At 49.1% G+C, this 18,259-nt stretch overlaps 2 protein-coding genes across 4 annotated transcripts in view; one reads left to right on the top strand and one right to left on the bottom strand.

Moving 5' to 3' along the window:
* Positions 1–3,434: 3,434 nt before the first annotated feature.
* Positions 3,435–16,460, bottom strand: PTGR3 (prostaglandin reductase 3). 3 transcript variants are annotated; one of them, XM_005612977.4, is made up of 2 exons: positions 16,112–16,460; positions 3,435–9,727 (listed from the first exon to the last, which is right to left on the bottom strand). In XM_005612977.4, exons 1-2 carry the CDS (start codon positions 16,318–16,320, stop codon positions 8,803–8,805), a joined length of 1,134 nt encoding a protein of 377 aa, XP_005613034.2. In that variant the 5' UTR covers positions 16,321–16,460; the 3' UTR covers positions 3,435–8,802. The 3 variants fall into 3 exon arrangements, with proteins under 3 accessions (XP_005613034.2, XP_014583327.1, XP_023503766.1); XM_014727841.3 differs by having other exon boundaries at positions 15,701–16,381; XM_023647998.2 differs by lacking the exon at positions 16,112–16,460 and adding an exon at positions 12,577–12,914.
* A 1,532-nt stretch (positions 16,461–17,992) lies between these two features.
* Positions 17,993–18,259, top strand: part of TSHZ1 (teashirt zinc finger homeobox 1) — a 77,005-nt gene continuing 76,738 nt past the window's right edge. The window contains exon 1 of the mRNA XM_023647997.2: positions 17,993–18,259. This exon is cut by the window's right edge and continues 223 nt beyond it. The gene's annotated coding sequence lies outside the window, so the exon portion shown is untranslated.

The raw sequence follows: 18,259 nt of genomic DNA on the forward strand, positions 1-18,259 counted from the left end.
TCCAGACAGCACCTTCGCCAGTGAGAACAGAGTCCTCTGGCATGCAGGGCAACCATCATGATCAGACTCATAAAGAAACCCTTCCTGCAAGAGTGAAAATCTCTTACTTTATCCATAAATGACAGGCCCCTCCTGGTTTTCCAAAGGTTCAGTATTCCTTCACTCATTCATTCAACTGCGGCACTGAGCGTGCCTACCACGCACCGGGCACTTCTTGGGACCTCCTTCAGTTCGACTGTGACTTTCTCCGACACGTGGGGATCAGAACAGCCATTGAGGCTTCTGAAGAAGCCCAGTGCCTGGGGGATTGATTTTGGATAGAGTTAAATCAGCACGCTGGACCAGTGCCAACAGAACATTGAAGCTGCTGTGAAGAATAACACATTTCCTTGTTGCACCAACAGTGGATGCCACAGCCCGGCACCATCCCTCTTCGTGAGAGCTCCCAGGCGCTCAGATGAGCCACCTGGTTTTCCAGATGAGCAGCCTCCTGTGGAGAGAGGTCACTGGCTTGCCTGAGGCTGTGGCCTGGGATTAAAAGCAATGTCCCTGCCAGCGCTCACGGGTCTTATTTCCAACTGGAAAACCCACGTGGGCAGCGCCTACCCTGAAACCCTGCGAGAGGACATGCTCCTGAGGCACTGCGCCGGGTTTTGTTGGTTCGATTTTAAAATAAAAGTGAAAAGCATATGTTGATGTAATATATGTCGGTAGGTCCTAGGTCCAGCTCGGGGGGGACAGCGAGCAGGCCCTGCCTCCCAGGAGCTCCCAGCCTGCAGGGAGACAGCATGGACAGAGATAGACTCTAGGGCGCCATGGAAAGTGCTGGCAATGAGGTCTGAGCAAAGTGTTAATGGGGCCCCACAGGTGAGAGCAACTAACTTGGCTTAGACAGAATCCCGAACGTCGTGAAAATAAATAAACGTGCCGGAGGCAGGCCACCCCCTTGTTAGCCGACAGGCATGGCTTTTCCACTCGCGATCAAGGAAAACATCTGGCCAGAATTCTGCCCAGAGACCCCAAAGTGTCCCAGATTGGCATTCGGGGCCCTCCGGAGGCTTGAGAGGTTGACACGCAGAGCAGGTGCCTCCTTCTTCTCCCGGCCCGACCTGGAGCTTCTGCTTCCCTCTGCCCCAACCATGACCCTCCGGAATGTTCTGAGGTCATCAGGGGTCGCTTTCAGTTCTTCTTGTCCCCGCCTCTGCTCCAGCCTGTGGGTAAACGACCGTGGGCTGGTGACTCTCCTGCTGACCCTGCTCAGATCTGAGGCACCTCCTGCGGGGTGGCAGCTCGGCCACATGCGCCACCACAGCCACAGGCAGGACCCGTGTGAGGATGCGGGGCCAGGCCCTGGGGCCCTGGGCGGGCTGTCCCCACGGGGAAGCAGAGAGCCGCCGGGGAGCACGGCTTGCCGGCCTCCGCGTCCCTCCATCGGGCCGTTTGTAAACTCCTAACTTGGGTTGTGTCCACAGCTCAGCTTCCTTTTTGACACCGAGGCCCTTTCCTGCATCTCCGGGTCAGAGAGTGCTGGTTCCGACTGCTGAGGTGGCACGTTAAGAAGCGCTGGCACGGATTATAACTTTTCCCTGACGAAGGCCACAGCCTCCTAAATTACTGTAATTTCTGTGGACCTATCTTTAAACAAAGGCTGCACGTGGCGCCACGTGGCTTGTTCCAAGTGACCCGATCCGAACGTGGGTGTGAATCGGGTCTCCCCTTTCCTCGGGATAACTGTGAAATACTCCGGTAACGATGCACACGGCGGCCGGCGAGACCCAGCAAAGGACTGCAGTGTCTGTCCTCAATGCTCCTGTCAAAGGGCTGATGTTGAACTGCCAGCTGGGCAGCGGAGGAGAACATGGGCAAGACAAAGAATTTGACCCTAGAAGCCGAGTGAAAACCAAAAGAGTTTAGGCCCCTCTGTGATCTGTCTTCATTTAAAAGGCAGTGAATGTGCAGGTAGGGGCTGCTGTCGCCTTTTGCTGAGTGGCCCCGGTTCGCTCCTGTCCCCCTTCCTCCCTTCCTTTCCGTCCCGTTTAGAACTGCATGGAACGGGTGCCACCAGAGCACTTGCAATAGCAGGCGGTCGGCCTCACAGCAGAGTTTCCGAAGGGATGGCTAAGAAGCTGAAAACGTGGTGCTAAAACACAACCCTTTCTGCAGTTACATCAAGCGCTTGTTCTTGTAATTCACGCCTGGGTAGCCCTCGGTTGCTCAGAAATGCCTCATAAACAGCATCTTGCAAGATGGGAATCTCTCCAAAGGCGAGTGATCTACTACCTTGCTACTCAAAGTGTGGTTCCCTGACCAGCAGCACCAGCATCACGTGGGACACGCCGCCACCCAGGCCCCACTGTGGGCCCGCTGACTCGGGACCTGCATGGCAACAGGTGATGTGTGCACAGGGGAGCTGGGAAAGCAGCACCCTAGTGAAGACAGCCTCGCCCTGGGAGCTCTCCACGGACCTCAGTCTCTGTTCAAGCAGGGACCAAGCGATTCAGGCAAGGCGTCTTCTGGCGCTTAATTTTCCCATCTCTCAAGAGGGCATCCTTCATCTTTCTCTATTTAAGAGTAAAGAGGTGAAGGGAGTGACATGGTACTCAAACACTTCAAATTTGTGAGCAAGTTACAAGATGTTATATAAAGGACATGTAAAAATTGAAACGATAAATATCCTTCACTAACGACAATGGCAGCACTTTTAATTTTACTGCTTAGAGTATGAGCAGTTTTTATAGCTGGGGTGACACCGGGACCCCTTCAGCTCAATCTCATATCATGTACCCTGATGTACCCGGATCTAAGTAATTCTCTAAAAGTTACTTTGAGTGAAAACCCTCAAGGAGACAATTCAATTTCCAAATGCAAATTCCAACAACATATAGAGGGACCACGACTGCTTCCAGTCCCTGGTGAGAAATCAGGTTTTCTACAAAATGAGATTGCCTTTGACATCGTTGCCATTCCTGCAAAGGGTTTTTCAATGGTAAAAGAAGCTGTTTCTATGGGGAAAGGATTTGTTCGTGTGAAGTTGAAAGTTTACGCTTGTTATGCATGAGTTGCAGGAAGACAGAAAAGACGTAGAAAGACATGGATGTTCAATATCGTGTGGTTGTGAAGGGCTCATTTCCAAGCCTTAGTTACGATCTGTCATTTGTACAGTGTGAGATTCTTGCCACACGTGAACATGAAACGTGGGACCCACTGACGTCTGTCCCCGTGCATGTCCCTTCACCTCACAGTACTTCCCGCCGCCACTGCCTAGTGCCGTCCACCACAGCCCCCAGTCCGTCAGATTTAGACTTCAATTTCAGGTGGAACAGCAATTTTAGGTTCTAGATATTTTGCTGTTAAAAGATGATCAAACATTATCAGCTTTCTATAGGCAATAACATAAGCAGATGAAATGACTCTAGGAAAAAATACTCAACACATGATAATAAAGATTTTCTTTATTTCATTTTCATTATTTGACAAACAAAAATACACTGACAGGAGACAAAACCTTCCTTGTAGTATTAAAACTAAATTGTAGGCATTCAGCCATTAATTCCACAGAGGTGTTTTTAAAAATTTTTTCCTGAAGGCTGTGTGATATTCAGATGGCAGAATCAAATGACCTGGACACCTGACCTGTGCTGGATTCAAGGGGGTCTGGAGTGGAGCCCACTTTCGTGGCCGGAACTGTGATATTCTTCCTGGGTTGGTCAGCATCTCATCCACCAAAAGATATATAACAGAGGCCAGTTGTTATTTTGTGACACTTTCAATCAGCCATATAGTGAGGGACCTTGGCAAAGCATAAAGGGGATAAGAGAGAGCGGCCTGAGGTACCAGGAAGGAATCTGGCTGTGCTCCGGCTTCATTTCTGAGTCCAGGGAACTCCGTGACCTTGGATAAAGCACCTATTCTTGCTGAATCTCAGTGTCTTCATTTATAAAATGGGTTGAACTAGATTATCCCTTACATCCCAAATTTTACCATTTAAAGGACAACTGAGTCTTCTCATTTATGAGGGCAGAGTGTCTCAGGCTCCTCCCAGCTCTCAGTGTCTGCGGGCCCACCCCCCAGGTGCGGGCACGCAGACAGAAGGCAAAGGCTCTCGTAAGAAGGCCCCCCTTTATTCCCTAAAGGGCTTCCCGCACCTCCCACCAGCCAAAGAAACCGTTCGCTCGAGTCCTTCTAAGATACGGTGCAGCTCTTCACCTGGGAGCATAAAGCACGACAGTTGCTGACAATTCTATGGAACATTTTTCTGAGCTCTAAGCACAAATCCATCTTTGGTATTGGATGCTACCACCAGTCAGCTGGGCGTGTTTTAATTATTATTTTAATTTCATGTTGGCAGAAAGGCTGTCAGATAGTGCCCTTCAAGGGAAACTCTTCCTTTCGGGGGCTGTTGGAATCGCTGTACTTTTGGCTCAGTGCTTCCGGGCACAGACCAGGCACATATTGATTTTCCCCAAGTACATGCAGTACTTGGCCCATGGCTGGAGGGTTCCAGACATGCTTCCCAAGGGTGGCCCTGCCTCCCAGGATGCTCTGAGCAAGCAATGAAGGGCAGATCTGCAGTGGGCACCACGTCGGGTCAAGAATAGACGGGGGGACAGTATTTACACCAGGCCACATTTGCTGTCGCATCTCATTAGCTACTCAGGTCTAGTGAAAGAATTCTACAGAAGACTCAAGCATACATAATTGAAATATGCACCTTATTTGACTTTCTTTGAATATCAACTCTCTTCTATCAAGAATTACTTAAACTGATACATATTGGTAAAATATTATTTACCTATTTTATATGGTCCTTTTTTTGGCCAACATTCCATAGTTTGCTCATCTAACAGCAGTAAGGTTCTCATATCAAACATTCTTCCTTTTAGAAGTTGAAATAACATGATGCTAAAGATCTAGGAAAAAATAAAATTCAAAGCTTAAAATGTCCACACCAACAGCACTGATAATCCAGAGTTTTACATTTTGACTTCTGAAATATGATCGGAAATATTTAATTCTGGGCCATAACTAGAAAATTAGTTACAGAAAATCTAACTTTCAAAAAAAAAAAAAAAAACCTCAAACTCCAAACCCAAAAATTAACTAATAAAGTTTGCATAGATAAATTGTCTGTCTCTAAATAAGTACTATAAATAACAAACACTATTTAATAAAACAAGAGAGTGGAAGGTATGGAGAACAGCAATTATGAATCTGTCAAATCAGGCCACTTTGCATCTGGGTTCCATTCATAAAGCTTACATTTTAACCCTGAAGAAGTGATCAGCCGTCGCTGATTGTGCTTGGTCTTTTCCTATTGTATTTTTTCTGAAAGTTGTATGTTGCTCATCTGTTTTTATATAAATCTAAAATATGGTATTTATCTTATATGTACGGGTGATAAAGTGATCAGGAGAAATATTTTCAGGCGTAGGAACTCCCACCGCCTTTTAAAGGAAACGCTGAATGTAGTAAATTCACGCTAATTGGGAACTCCACGAAGGGGTTAAAACGTTACCGTTACAAGTCGGGTGGCCGTTATAAATGTTACCCAAATAAAAGCCAGAAACAGGAAGCCAAAAAGCAGGTCCCTACGGCAGGCATGTGTCTGAAATGATATCATTTGTCAAGTTTCCAGCATCTTGTGGTGGTGAACACAAAAAGAAGGTCTGTGTTGTACCGAGGACATTACATCCTCATTAGCTGGAATGTTCCTTAAGTACATAATGCAGGATTTTCATTTTAATAAGAAGCAGCCACTTGTCACTGCACTTTCATTAGATAAATACTGAATGTAATACTAATGACCATTTATAGAGGCTCCGTCCTACCCCTGAGAACTCCATTCAGATGAAATCATATAAGAACAATTTATAGAATGTATTGTGCAAAACTTCTGCGTTCTCTCTTTGCAAACTATTCCCTGAATTTCTTTTTTTTAATGCTGAATTGGGCCAATAGAAGAAGTCATTGTCAAAGGGACCCGAAATGGCATTGTTGGTATTTTTTGTATGCAAAACAAATTTGAAGGAACAGCATTTGACTCTTTAGAAGTCATAACGGAATGGTAAGGAATAGCTGGGACCCTGCATTTCTCGGTTCGCCTACCAGAGTCAAGCCCCTCCATCTGCCCAGCCAGGGGCCTCAAGGCTGCTGTGCAGAAAAGGCCACCCTGAGAACCGAGAAATAACTCATCCCCTGTGATCATCCAGCCCCGGCCCCATCTCTAAAACAAAGACTGACAATTGCCCTGAATTATGGATGTGCTTTTTGTGATATGTAATGCAGTTCAGAAGAAAGGTGTTGAGAGCATCGCACCATTTCACCTCCCATTAGCGGCTGGTCTTGAACGATAATCCCAGAAGATGAAACTGATGCTGAACTATGACCCTCAATTTACAAATCATTTTTCAGAAGAACAAAAAAAAAAGTTTAAACATATTTTTGGCATTATCTGAATGGGCGGAATCTTTCATGCTTGTTTTCTAAGAATAAATGAAAACAGTATGCACTGTAGTTCCTCAGTTTGGGGAAAGAGAGCATGAGGTTTTCAGATTATATTTTATTTTAAACCTGGGTATTTGAAATATTTTTTTTTACATAGCTGAATTTAGTATATTCCTTCAAAACATAATAAATTTCTATTCTGTAGCTTAAGGGATCCATCAGTTAAAATGTTGGTCTTTCATCTTTATTACCCACCCATTAAAGTGAAAGAAACCGGGACGGGCTTCAGTTTAGAAGAAGCAATTTGGTTGGCAACGTCCTTACTCCTCAAGTCTTGACAAAGGGGGAAAGTGCATCATTGCTGAGGTTTCACACGTCTCTCTGCATAAGCAGCAGCTAAGCCTATCAAACATACACTATGTTAAATTTAATAATATTCTTTGATGAGCTGATTACAATGTTTCTCCCTGACCAGGCATTTCCCGTGCAGTTACATTCGTAACACCTGTCCCCTCCCCTTTGTTTGTGTATCTGAAAGCCAGGCAAAGTCCCTTTCCGTTTTCCTACAGCTGTGAGGTCTGAAAGGGACAGATTAATAACCGAGCCCCTCACTGGACCGGCTTCCCTTGTCCCTGCACTGGTAACCCTTTGCTATAACGAGGACACAAAGAGCCTCGCATCAGGCTGCTACTCTTCTTCATAACTCAAAAGCGTCACAGTGGCAATAGCCTCCAGTGCTATTTGTCTTTAGTGCAGTTGTGACACTTCGGCATGATCCATAATTTGGCAGCTATTTACCGTGACATTTGCCTTCAGTGCAGCCATAACATTCAGTGAAGCCATTATTTGGTCCCATTTACCATATAAATTGTATTGTTGTGCATGCATGCTAGCAGCTACATTAGGTACCTGAAAATGAGTAAATCTTGTAAAATAGATACTAACAGCTACTCAGCAGTAGGATTTCCTTGCTCCTCAGATGGAAGGAAAGAAAAACTAAATATGGTCACCAAGTTTCCTGGGGCGTCTTTAATTGTGTTCCGATTTGTGTAGCATGTTCGAAACACTGAAACCCAAGGCTTTGAAAAATAATCTGGTGGGTTTTGCCTTCCATTAGAAAGGCACTCTGGGATTTCCAACTCAACCATGAAAGCTGGAGGAGTCTTTGGTGAGCTGAAGGTTAGGAGGCAGGCGGAGCAGCTCGGGGCATGATTCAGAAGAGAAGGCGCATGACTCGTTACTCGCGTGTGTGTGACACGGGGGGAGAGTGACAAGAAGCATCTCGTTCCACCAGAGCACGGCGAGAAGTAAAATGGGGACGGAAGATCAGTGGCCGCTAGTCTGCTTCCATGGTCGGAGAGAAAACACACCTTCCACGTCCGCACGTCTACAACATGAAGCAACTGCATTCTTACTGAAGATCACCCAGGCCCCTTCTGAAAACGGCGCTGTGTGACATAGCCCACTTCCGGCTGGCGCGGCTCTCTGGCGGGAGGCCTGCAGTGTGTTTTTACACGCATGGCACAGTTGCATTACGGAGACTCCCGCTGTGGCTGGAGCACATACTTTTCCCTTTCCTATGCAGGTATGAAGTTTTTAAAGTCCCCTGAATCTCTGTAATTTCTCTTTCTAAAACCTGCTTTTTGTCTATACGTTTTCAATACTAATTTGCTTCTGAAGGGAAGAGAGAAATTCTCCATTCCATACGCCCCACCAGGAGGATTGTGCCCAAAAGCCACTAAATAAGAGATACTTCTTTAAAATAAGTCTGTGTTCACTTAATCACTTTTTAAAAGAATTTAACAAAATCAAAGTTTTGGGAGAATTCCTCCAAATTTCTATTTAGCTAGTTGGCTAATGATTTATAGGGAAAAAAAGGCCACTTCCTGAGAATATGGACTCTGAAATGCGGCTGACTTTTGCAATCCCTCTCATCTATTAACTACTTATTAGCACAAGAGCAAACTTTCCCAAAGCAAAGAATTTGTGAACCATTTTCAAGACTGATTTTAAAATCTCATCAAGCTGAAGACATACTGATTTGCTCAGATCTCACATCAGGAATTAATTTAGTTCGCTGGAACAATAAAATCTGGAATGAGTCTGTCCATGACTGAAGACTTGAATGTAAAAGTTTTACCTCTGAGCCATTGAAGGAAGTTTTATTAGGACATTCTTTTTTCAAGGGAGGGGCAGGAAAAAAAAAAAGAAAAGAAAAGAGAAAGAGAAACCTATTAACACCTTCCTCTTGTTTTAAGAAATAGCTCCATTACCAACTAAAAATAAGTTGACTTGAGTAATTCTGAGGCATAAAGTGCCCATTTTCTTTCTCCTTTGATTTGTGTCATTGTCCTGCTTTTACAGCTTACTGTTGACAGAGTGAGGTAATTCAACTACAATTTTTCCAGTGTTTTTTCCCATGTACATATAATCAACAGCCCGGAATACCGACTCCAGGCCAGTGAACCTGCCCTCTGCAGACAGATGGCCAAGGTCCACCTCACAAACCAGGTCCCCACTTGCACACAGCTGAAGCAAGTGGTCCATGGCTGCTCCATACTCAGGAAGGTGATGGTTGAGGAAGAAGCCCTGGAGGCTGGCGGATTTCCTGAGCAGTTTGGCTGGTAACGCTCCTGCTTTCACAGGTGATAGGCCAGTAGGAGTTTGGTAGCCAGAGATAAACCCAATTACTATCAAGCGCCCTTTGATAGCCAAGGCGTCTACCGCCAAGTCAAACATGGCTCCCCCAACGGATTCGTACACCACATCGACACCCTCGGGGTACTCCCGCTTCAGGACAGTACCGACGTGCTCGGTGTTATAGTTGATAGGACGATTACAGCCAATAGATTTCAGAAAAGCACACTTTTCATCAGAAGAGCAGGTTCCAATTACATGGCACTTGGCCTTCTTTGCAAGCTGCACGGCAAACTGGCCCGTCCCCCCAGCTGCGGCTGTCACCAAAACTTTTTTCCCTTCCGACAATGCTCCGAGCTCTTTCAGGCTGATGTATGCGGTGGCACCACTTACCAGCAGGGTGAGATACTCAGGTTTCACAGAGGGCACTGGAGTTGCAATGCTGGCAGGCACCACGGTGTACTCAGCAAAGGAGCCGGGTGCCATGTAAGCCACAGCTTGGCCAACTGTGTATCTGGCACTAGCAGACAGGCCTAAGGCCACCACCTCTCCCACACCTTCGAAACCTACATCAAAGGGGGTCTTTACTGAAGGGTCGTATCGGCCAGCTGAATAGTTGATGTCAGATGCATTAACACCAACAAATCTACAAGAAAACAAACAAACAAACACATATATTAAGATGCTTTCTTCGTCAAAGCCTTTATATTCTGCTTAGAAAAATTCCTCTAATTCCAGTGACTGGGAAGGGGTGGCTAAGCTATATGTTCTGATAAAATTCAAAACAATTAGTCCTGATACTGAGTTGAAAAAAAGAAATTAAACAAGTATTAGTTCAGCAGGGATTTGCGATCAGAGTTTTGGTATATTTTATTCTTTCATCTGTTTAGGAATAATTTCGTATCACTTTAAACATCAAGTTATCTATTTCACATTTATTTCCCTCTGCTTTCTTTCAAAAAGAAATAAACCAAAAAAAAAAAAAAAAAAGTCAGGAAGCCCTATTCTACAAACTTCACTCCAGCTGTGAGTTGGAAATTAATTGGCCTCTTAACAAAGATGTTAAAAACAACAGTGGGATAAAATATATTCGAAGAAGTAGACTTGTATTGATTTTGGCAACAATTTAACACTTCAGATAATAATAGTAATGACAATGATATTATTAAAGATTGATGTAATGTGCAAGGTCATCCGTTGTTACGTTCCTGCAGAGGTTGTTTAAAACATTGTTAGAGTGGCTGCCGCGAATTTTCTTTCTGATGTAACTACGTCCAGTGTGAAAATATGCATTGTGATTAATTGAACAAAAATTGTCTCACAAGGATAGAGAAATTTTTATGGAACAGTCAACATTTTACAGTCCTTTTCAGATGAAAAGGAAAGCAAATCGTCACTATATTTTTGCTCAACAAGAAGCAGAGACATAACTTGATTAATACCAGATGATTATTTTCACTTTGGTATCCAGAGTCAATTCAATTGTGGGGCCAGTATTTTTACCAGCCTTTTTTCATCTCAGTATACCTCATAACAAAAATATCCGGATACATAAGGAAAAAAGCCATCTACAAAGGATGTCAGGAGGTCGCTTAGACACATAATGGAGGACCCAAAAAATGTCATTTCTACCTGTAACAAAATGAAAAGATGGTAGTATGCGGTGGCAGGAGGAAAGCTGGTAAGTAGGTCATTTTAAAATAATTCACTTTTAATTTAACTTAATAAACCAAAACAGCCCTGTGCTGGGATCCACTTCCACTGTACTACAGGTAATACTTTGCACTTATAAATGCTCCCTTATGATTATGCTCTGTATATCTACAACATTGAAAGCTCTCTACATATTGGAGAAATAAGAAAGCAGGAAACAATTTCTTTTGGGCATGTCAAGCTGCTTTCAGAAGTTAGCATACCACACAGCCTCAATAATACCCTACAGAATTCCATACCCATAAATGATACAAAATAATGAGAAGTGGGAAAAATGAATTTTGCTCGTTTCTCATTTGGCATTTAATACCAAGATGCCTACATTCTATTCTTTTTTTTGGGTGGGGTGTTATCTTTCTTTTCAATTTACATAATTCTTAAGGCCCAGTCTTCTAGCTTTCCGAGAGCCGCTGCTGGACTGCACAGAAGGCAGCCAGGGCAGAGCCCAGCCAGAGCGTCTCCTCTCTCGGTCGCCCTGCTCCAGGCTGTAAAGCAAACCCCAGGAAGGCGTCAGTGGGGTGGAAGTGACGGTGGAGTCTGCCTTAGAGGTGGGGGACTAGGCCCGACCTCCAGCCCCATGCCCCTCGCCCCTCCCCCCTCCCGTCTTGTCCCCCGTGGTGTTTCTGCAGTCCAACTGAAGAGGCCATTCCTCTGTGGGGTGCCCTCGCCTTGGACTTGGAGGGAACCCCCCTCTACGCCCGTGGCAGTCGGCCCCTTGGGTCTCCCCCACCTCGGAGCGGGCGCGCCCTGGGGGGCCTGCGACCGGGAAGGCGCTGCTGGTGGAAAACGCCCCCCGCCCCCCCGAAGCCCACGGCTGTGCTTTGCCACTTCCCAGAGAGAGGTGGCCAGACGGTGCAGGGCACACGCCCCGGAGAAAAGCGAGGAGAGAGGGCACACGCGCCAGAGGGGGGAGCAAGGGGCAGGCCGGGGTTGGGGGAGTAGGACTCTGCTGGGAGCTGGGTGGCTGCAGCCGACCAGCTGCAGCTTGAGTTTACCATGGGAGCTTTGCTTAAAAACCAAATCCAACACTGCGGTCGAGCTGGAGTGGTGCAGGAGACCCGAAGGGCCCGCCGCGCGCCCGGTCCTGGCGGCGTCCAGCTCTCTGACTCCCCAGCGGCACCCTCGGTGAGCCCGGGCCAGCCTGCAGGGCGCCAGAAATCGGTGCCTCTGGGACCATCTCCCCTCGGAAGTGCCCAGCCTACGCTGACGGCCGGACCCTCCCTGCCCGCGGTCTCTCCACCGTCACCACCGAGAGGAGCCGGCAGTAGCAGTACCTCCGACCCCCGGAGCGGGCTGGGGCCGCACCGGCTACCCGGCACTGGGGTGGAGGGACCAACGGCCAGGCCACAACAGTGATCTCGGCCTCCTTGGGCCAGGCGGGGGTACCGGCGGGCGCGCCCAGTTCCTTCTGGCTGTGTAGCTGGGGCGCAGGGGCCGTCAAGTTCTTGGGGAGGCCCGATCGCATGGCGCACCGGAGCGCAGCGGCCGTCTGACTGGGGCCCGCCAGCGGCCGGATTGTGACCTTGGCCTCGCATGCACCCCCAGTTTTCGTGCCCTCCCCCACCGCCCTGCTGTCTTCTAAATTGCCTGCGTCGTCAGTAAAGTCTTCTCAGGTCGGCGGCGACAGCCTGCGGCTACTCCGCTCCGCACCCCTTGCCCTCTTCAGGGTCGCCCAGCCCCTGATGAGGGCCCCCCGCTTGTCCCCAGACCCTCGATTTCAAGCTGCGTGGCCGCCGTGGCTGATGGGGACCCGCCGCTGCCCAGATGCGCCCTCGTCCTTACCTGGGCTTTGGGAATAGCTGCGGGAGGGTCTCGAGCCGCGCCTTCCGCTCCACCAGAAACAAGTTCAAGAGCAGCAGGCGCCATGGCAAAGGGGGCCCTGGTCGGGGAGCTGGGACAGGGACGGCGAGAGGCGAGAAAAGGAGGAAAGGCGCGCTGGAAGGATGCGCGCACTGGGGACTCTCCTGGTACCCTCCTCCTCCACGAATTTGAAATTCGTGCTTTTAATGAGAGCGGGATGCTAGCGATCAGATGGGAGGATCCGCTCAAAAGACTAAAATCGAGGAACAGAACTAAAATCCAGGAAACAGAACGGGACCGGTTCGGCTTTCCCCAAATACATACCCTTCCAGAGTCACTCGGTTTATTTACCCTAAAAAGTCCTGACTCCCTTCGTCATGTTTATTGTGAAAGAGGGCAGTCCTCAGAGGGAGGGAAACGCTTTCCTCTGAACAAAAACCAAACTCAAGTCCACAGCAAAAGCCTTCAACACTGGGAAACAAAGTTGTCCAAACCAGACCTTCCTTAAAAAAAAAAATAAATAAAAAGAAAGAAGAAAAAGAAAGAAAAGAAAAGAAAGAAAGAAGGGAAAAAGAAAAAAAAAATTCTCGGCCTGGAGAGTCAGCAGAAATAGTTACCCTCCTGTGAGCAGCAAACCGTTTATCAAGAACGCCTTCCCCACCCCCCAGCTCGTCTTGGTCATTCCTACAAACTCTTTGCTCCATCATCTTACACTTGAGCAGAAAATCGTTAGAAATATTTGGAAACGAAATAATGTGTCACTATTGTACGAAAAAAAGCTAAAAATAGCGCGCACGGGGACTTCACGGTGGCGCTTGCTCCCTTTCTTTTTCTTTTCTGCCGGCTGGGCATCGAGCGGGAGATGGGAGCTGTCCTCGGACGCATGAAGCGGAAGGTGGGAACTGGATAAAGGACTTCAGTCCTAGGTTCTGTAGGGATTTTATGTGCTCCTTCCCACACTTTTCCTAAATGGTAAACTTGATTATCCTACATCGATGTCTAGTTTAGAAGCGCTTCCCTCCCTGTGAATAAAGAATTTGTATTTTCTGTTAAGATGGAATGAGATGTGCAAATGGATCAACTGAAGGAAAAAGTCAGACGGAGCACAAGGAAAACCTCCAAAATACCTTTCCCAACAAGTGAATTTGGGCTTAATCCATTCAGTCCAGAACAGATTTTACCACGATCAAATGAGATGTGCTGGCATAAAATTTTCATGCAATTAACACTGCTCAGCGGAGATGTGGTCTAGGATTAAAATGAACTCAACTGCAGTGAATTCTAAAGCCTCTGTTCTTAAAAAAAAAATCGGTAAAATGCCACCTCCACTGACACCGTTTGCAAGAATAAAGGATCTCCCTCCAATTTGGGGGTAGGAGCCGATTTTCCAACAGAGGAAAAAGGGGAGGCAAAGATTTGCCCACTCCCAACACGCAGCAATTCGGCCCCATTCTCTGTCTGTTGCGGACTTCAAGGCAGAAGTTAGAGGTCAAGTTGTACATATAAATATACTATTTCTATTGGCATACGTGGAAGGAAAATAGAGGCATGGATCTTAAAGCAACCCAAACTGATAAGCTCCAAACCAGGGAGCCGGCACTCTAGAGCTCTGACCACCGAATTCTGGGACCCAGCGCCCTGGGGGGGGGGCGCGGGAAGGGGGCGTGGGGGTGCTCGGGCACCCAGCCGGGAAGGGAAAGCCAGGGGCCACGATGAGACTGAAGGGACAGGAGTCTGAGGAGGGGAGGGGAGGACCCCGAGGAGTTGACGCACACTCGCAGGTAGAGGCCAGGATCCCCGTGCTGCCTCCACCAAAGGCGACCGCGGCGTGACGGGTGGTCCCACTCCGCTGCTGCCGGCAGTGCTCTAACTTCACACCTTCCCCCGCCTGCCCCGCTCAGTCGCCTCCGCCCTATTTCACACTCTGTTTCTAAAAGGGATTTTATTCTAGCAGTTGTCTGTGTGTGTGTTTACAGCAGTGTTCACAGTCAATATTGTACTTCATCAGAAAAAGAAGAAAAAAAGCCTGTGTGAAACTTTGCCTGTTAAAGTCTATTTGCAGGCTTTTCAGCCTGGGTCTCATCTGAACTTCTCTTAAATTGCTCCTGTGTTTTGTAGGTTCGTGAACACACACGAGCCCTGTTTTTTAGCCTAGCAGGATGCATGTCCTTATGTCCACAGCCTGGGTGTCTCAGCGCATAATGAAGAAATCCTGTGCAGCCCCTTCCACCGACGCAAACTTTCTAAAGGAGGCACACATCCCACCGTTTAAGGCACACCCCGCCACCACTGACCCCCCAGCCTCCACTCAATCGCAGCCTGGGCTCACTCAATTTTTATGTTTCCAACAGGTTTCCAAAAGTTTTATGTCATAATCAGAATTCTTCAGTTGTACAGTCTTGTTTGGAAGGCTGATATGAATCTCTAAAACGGACCAATTAAAGGTTGCATCACGCTACGTCGGCAGGGTACACTCTGTCCTCCAGTCCTTGCAGAGGACTTACAGTACTTGCTAGCACACAATTTATAACATAGTTACAATCAAAACTTACTCCTCCCTTCGATAGTATTATTCAACCTGAAACATGCAACACTGTAACCCCTCGGGGGACTGAGCAGACCAGCGAGTCCTGCTCTTCGAAGGGGACAGACGGACCGGGAACACCCCGCCCGCAAGTCGGGCAGCGAGGGGACCCACGGAGCAGAGACCCACAGGCATAGCTCCGACAGAGTGAGGTCCCTTTCCTTCCTGTTGCTTCACCAGTTACTAAAGATGAGTGAGATAGAAACACATTAAGACGAGGAGTGTGGAGGTGGAAAAGATAGTAAGAAGATCGGCAACGACCCGAGTGTCGAAGGTCTGCAAAGACAGCCATGCCCCCACCCTGACCCTTGTCCAGCTGCCCTGGATGCGCGCCACGCGCCCGTCGCTACACTCCGGGGCACAGACAACAGCCACACAGCACTGACAACAGGCAGACCACACCGGCGAGGGGCACACCAACACACCCAACAACAGGCTCCGCCATTGCCAGGCGGCTGACAACCTGGAGCGGACTGGAAAAGCCAGCGGGGTCCCCGGCCTCCTTCCTCCAAAGCACGTTACCTAAACGTCGCAGTTGGTGTCCAGGCTGTTCCTGCTCCACCCTAAAGATTATGTGAACGCAGGAGCCCTGGGTGCGCGCGGGTGGGCCGGGCGGGAAGCCTCCCCTTCTGGGTCCTGTTGATTTTATTTCGGAAGCGGGAGGGGGAGGAGGGAGGTCTGGGGGAGGGGAGGGGAATCCCAAATTAAAATAACCCTCAGTTATGAGGACGTTCGGTGGCATCGGATATTCTCACCAGCAACAGTCACATTACATTCGCCTTCGCCAGATGGCGGCGGGTTCAACTTCCAGGGATCTCGCAAAGTCAGGCTCTGCGCCCGAGCGCGCGCCGGGGTGTGGGGACGCAGGCGGGCCTGGGACAGCCTGGGAGACGCGCAGCGCGGGCCGGGGCGTGGGGCGCGCGCCGGGCTCACCGGTTCCGGACGAGGAGGTCTCCGTCCCCGGGGAGTGGCACGGGGCAGTCCCGGCGCAGGGTGACGGCCTCGCGGAAGTTGGGGCTCAGCCGGGTCACCACCAGCTTCTGCATAGCGCGGGGGATGGAGGAGCCCTGGAAGTCCAGGAAGTGGCGGGCGTACGACATGTCCACGATGGCTCGGGCCCCGGCGGGCACTAGCCGCAGCATAGCCCGCGCCTCCGCCCGCTTTCTGCGTCGCCGCTGGCCGGGGTCGCGCCCAGCCCGGGCCGATCGGCTCGGCTCAGCTCTGCGCGGGCGGGCGGAGCGGGCGGGTCCGCCCCTCCTCCGGCCTGCGCCCTCCCCTCGTCTCCCCCCCCTTCCCCACTACGCCTGGCTCCCGCTCCCCCCTCCCGCCCCGCCGCGCACAGCTCCGGGAGTCCGCGCAGCCCCCTTGGTTCCCGGGCGCACCACTCCCGGGGTCCCGGCCCAGAACCGCTGCCGCCCCGGCCGCTGCTCCTTTAATCTTTTTGTTTTGGTTTGAATCTGCTCGGCGCAGACTGGCCAAGGATCCTCTTCGCCCTCCCCCTTCCTCCTGGCGCCCGGGAGGCACCGGATATCTCCACCCTCCCCAAGCTCTAAAAGCCGGATTTGACTCCTCTGAAAGGGTGAGGGGGGCGGCGAGGGGACGCGCGCGTCCCGCGACCGCCGCGGCCGCGAGCCGCCGGCAGCCCCGGGCGTCCTCGGAGCGGCGCGGCTCCCGGAGGCCGGCGCAGGCGCCTCCCCTTCCCGTGCGAAGCGTTCACTTCCTTGCAAGGTGGTACGAATCAACCCCGAGCGCGGCCGGGGCGGCGGGGCACGGCCGGGGTCCGTGCCGGGCGGGCAGCCCCCACCACCAGTGCGGGCGCTCGAGCACCGAACGCGGGCCGGGGGCGCCCAGTGCACCCTGCGCCCCGGGCTCCTGGCCCCTTGGCCCCGGAACGGCCTGCCCGTGCCTTCTGCCCTCAGTCTGTCCCATGCAAGTTGCACGAACTAAGCCGTTTTATTTATTTTGGCCTAGATTTCTTGTGTTTCCATGAATGTTTTAAGCAGCCTCTACGAGACTGTTACAGGTTTCCCATTGGGAGGGAACACACATATTGGAAATCAGAGAGCCAAATTCCCAGGACACATAAACATTTTAAAGTTTTAGGTGGGGATGCCGAGGGACTTAATTGGATTGCAGACGTTGCAATGATGTGTGAAGACCTCATTTTGTAACCCAGCTAGAAAGATCTGCAGTTCCATCGTGTCAGTTTTTCTCCTAATTGTCTGTATTGTCCAAATAATCAATTCACTTTTCATAGAGAGACCAAATTAAATATTTTCCACATTTTTGTGTGAGGAGCTAAGTCTACCTTTACATTTTTATTAAAGATATACATATTAATGAAAAAATCCTCTTGTTTTCCACTGACCCATGAATTACCAAAATAGAAAAGCCACACAGCGTCCCTCCCCAGTCAAATGTAACCCCCAAACTAAGATTGCAAAAGTATCACAGAGTATTTATCTCAAATGTAGGACATTCTTCAGCCAGGGGTAGTTTGTGTCCACGTGGGTGCGTGTACAAGGTGGGAGGGTGGTACTAACAGGTTTAAAAATCTGCAGGAGCTAGAGTCTACTTAACTTGGCTTGAAACACATGGGTTTTACCCAGTATCGGCCAGTGGATTACAATAACAAACCCCTCAATGTCTTTCTCCAATGTGCAATCTTTTATATTATGCTGTATTAAGATTTCTTTTTTGTGTCATATTGTTTAGCTCCGGGAAAAAAAAAAAAGAAAACAAAGCAATTAAAAAGATTGACAGGTATGGTTTGTGAGAGACCTATTTGTAATTGTCAGGGTGACGTTGGCGAGAGGAGGAGGAGTAAAAACTGAAGCAGGAAAAGCAGCTCGATGTGTCTGTCTATCAGTTGAGACTGTCTGAAAGCTCTGCGATCCGAATGTGTGTTATATTTCACTGAAAAGAGGAGAGAGCGAGAGTGCATCTCCCTCTCTCCCAGGAGTTTGGGGGGGATACTCCACGCTCATCTCGCCCACCCAGTGAATGTCTGCTCTTCACCCCTTTGCACACACTCTCCGGGTTGTTGTTGTTGGCTTTTTTTTTTTTTTGAGGGGGGGTGCT

Source organism: Equus caballus, chromosome 8 (genome assembly GCF_041296265.1).
Source record: "Equus caballus isolate H_3958 breed thoroughbred chromosome 8, TB-T2T, whole genome shotgun sequence".
NCBI lineage: Eukaryota > Metazoa > Chordata > Mammalia > Perissodactyla > Equidae > Equus > Equus caballus.

What these genes read in the sequence shown, in the direction of transcription:
- PTGR3 (XM_005612977.4), bottom strand. Translation starts at nt 16,320, where the DNA reads ATGCTGCGGCTAGTGCCCGCCGGGGCCCGAGCCATCGTGGACATGTCG. An exon ending in GACCTCCTCGTCCGGAACCG is followed by an intron (nt 9,728 to 16,111) that starts GTGAGCCCGGCG and finishes GTTTTCTTGTAG; the next exon opens with ATTTGTTGGTGTTAATGCAT.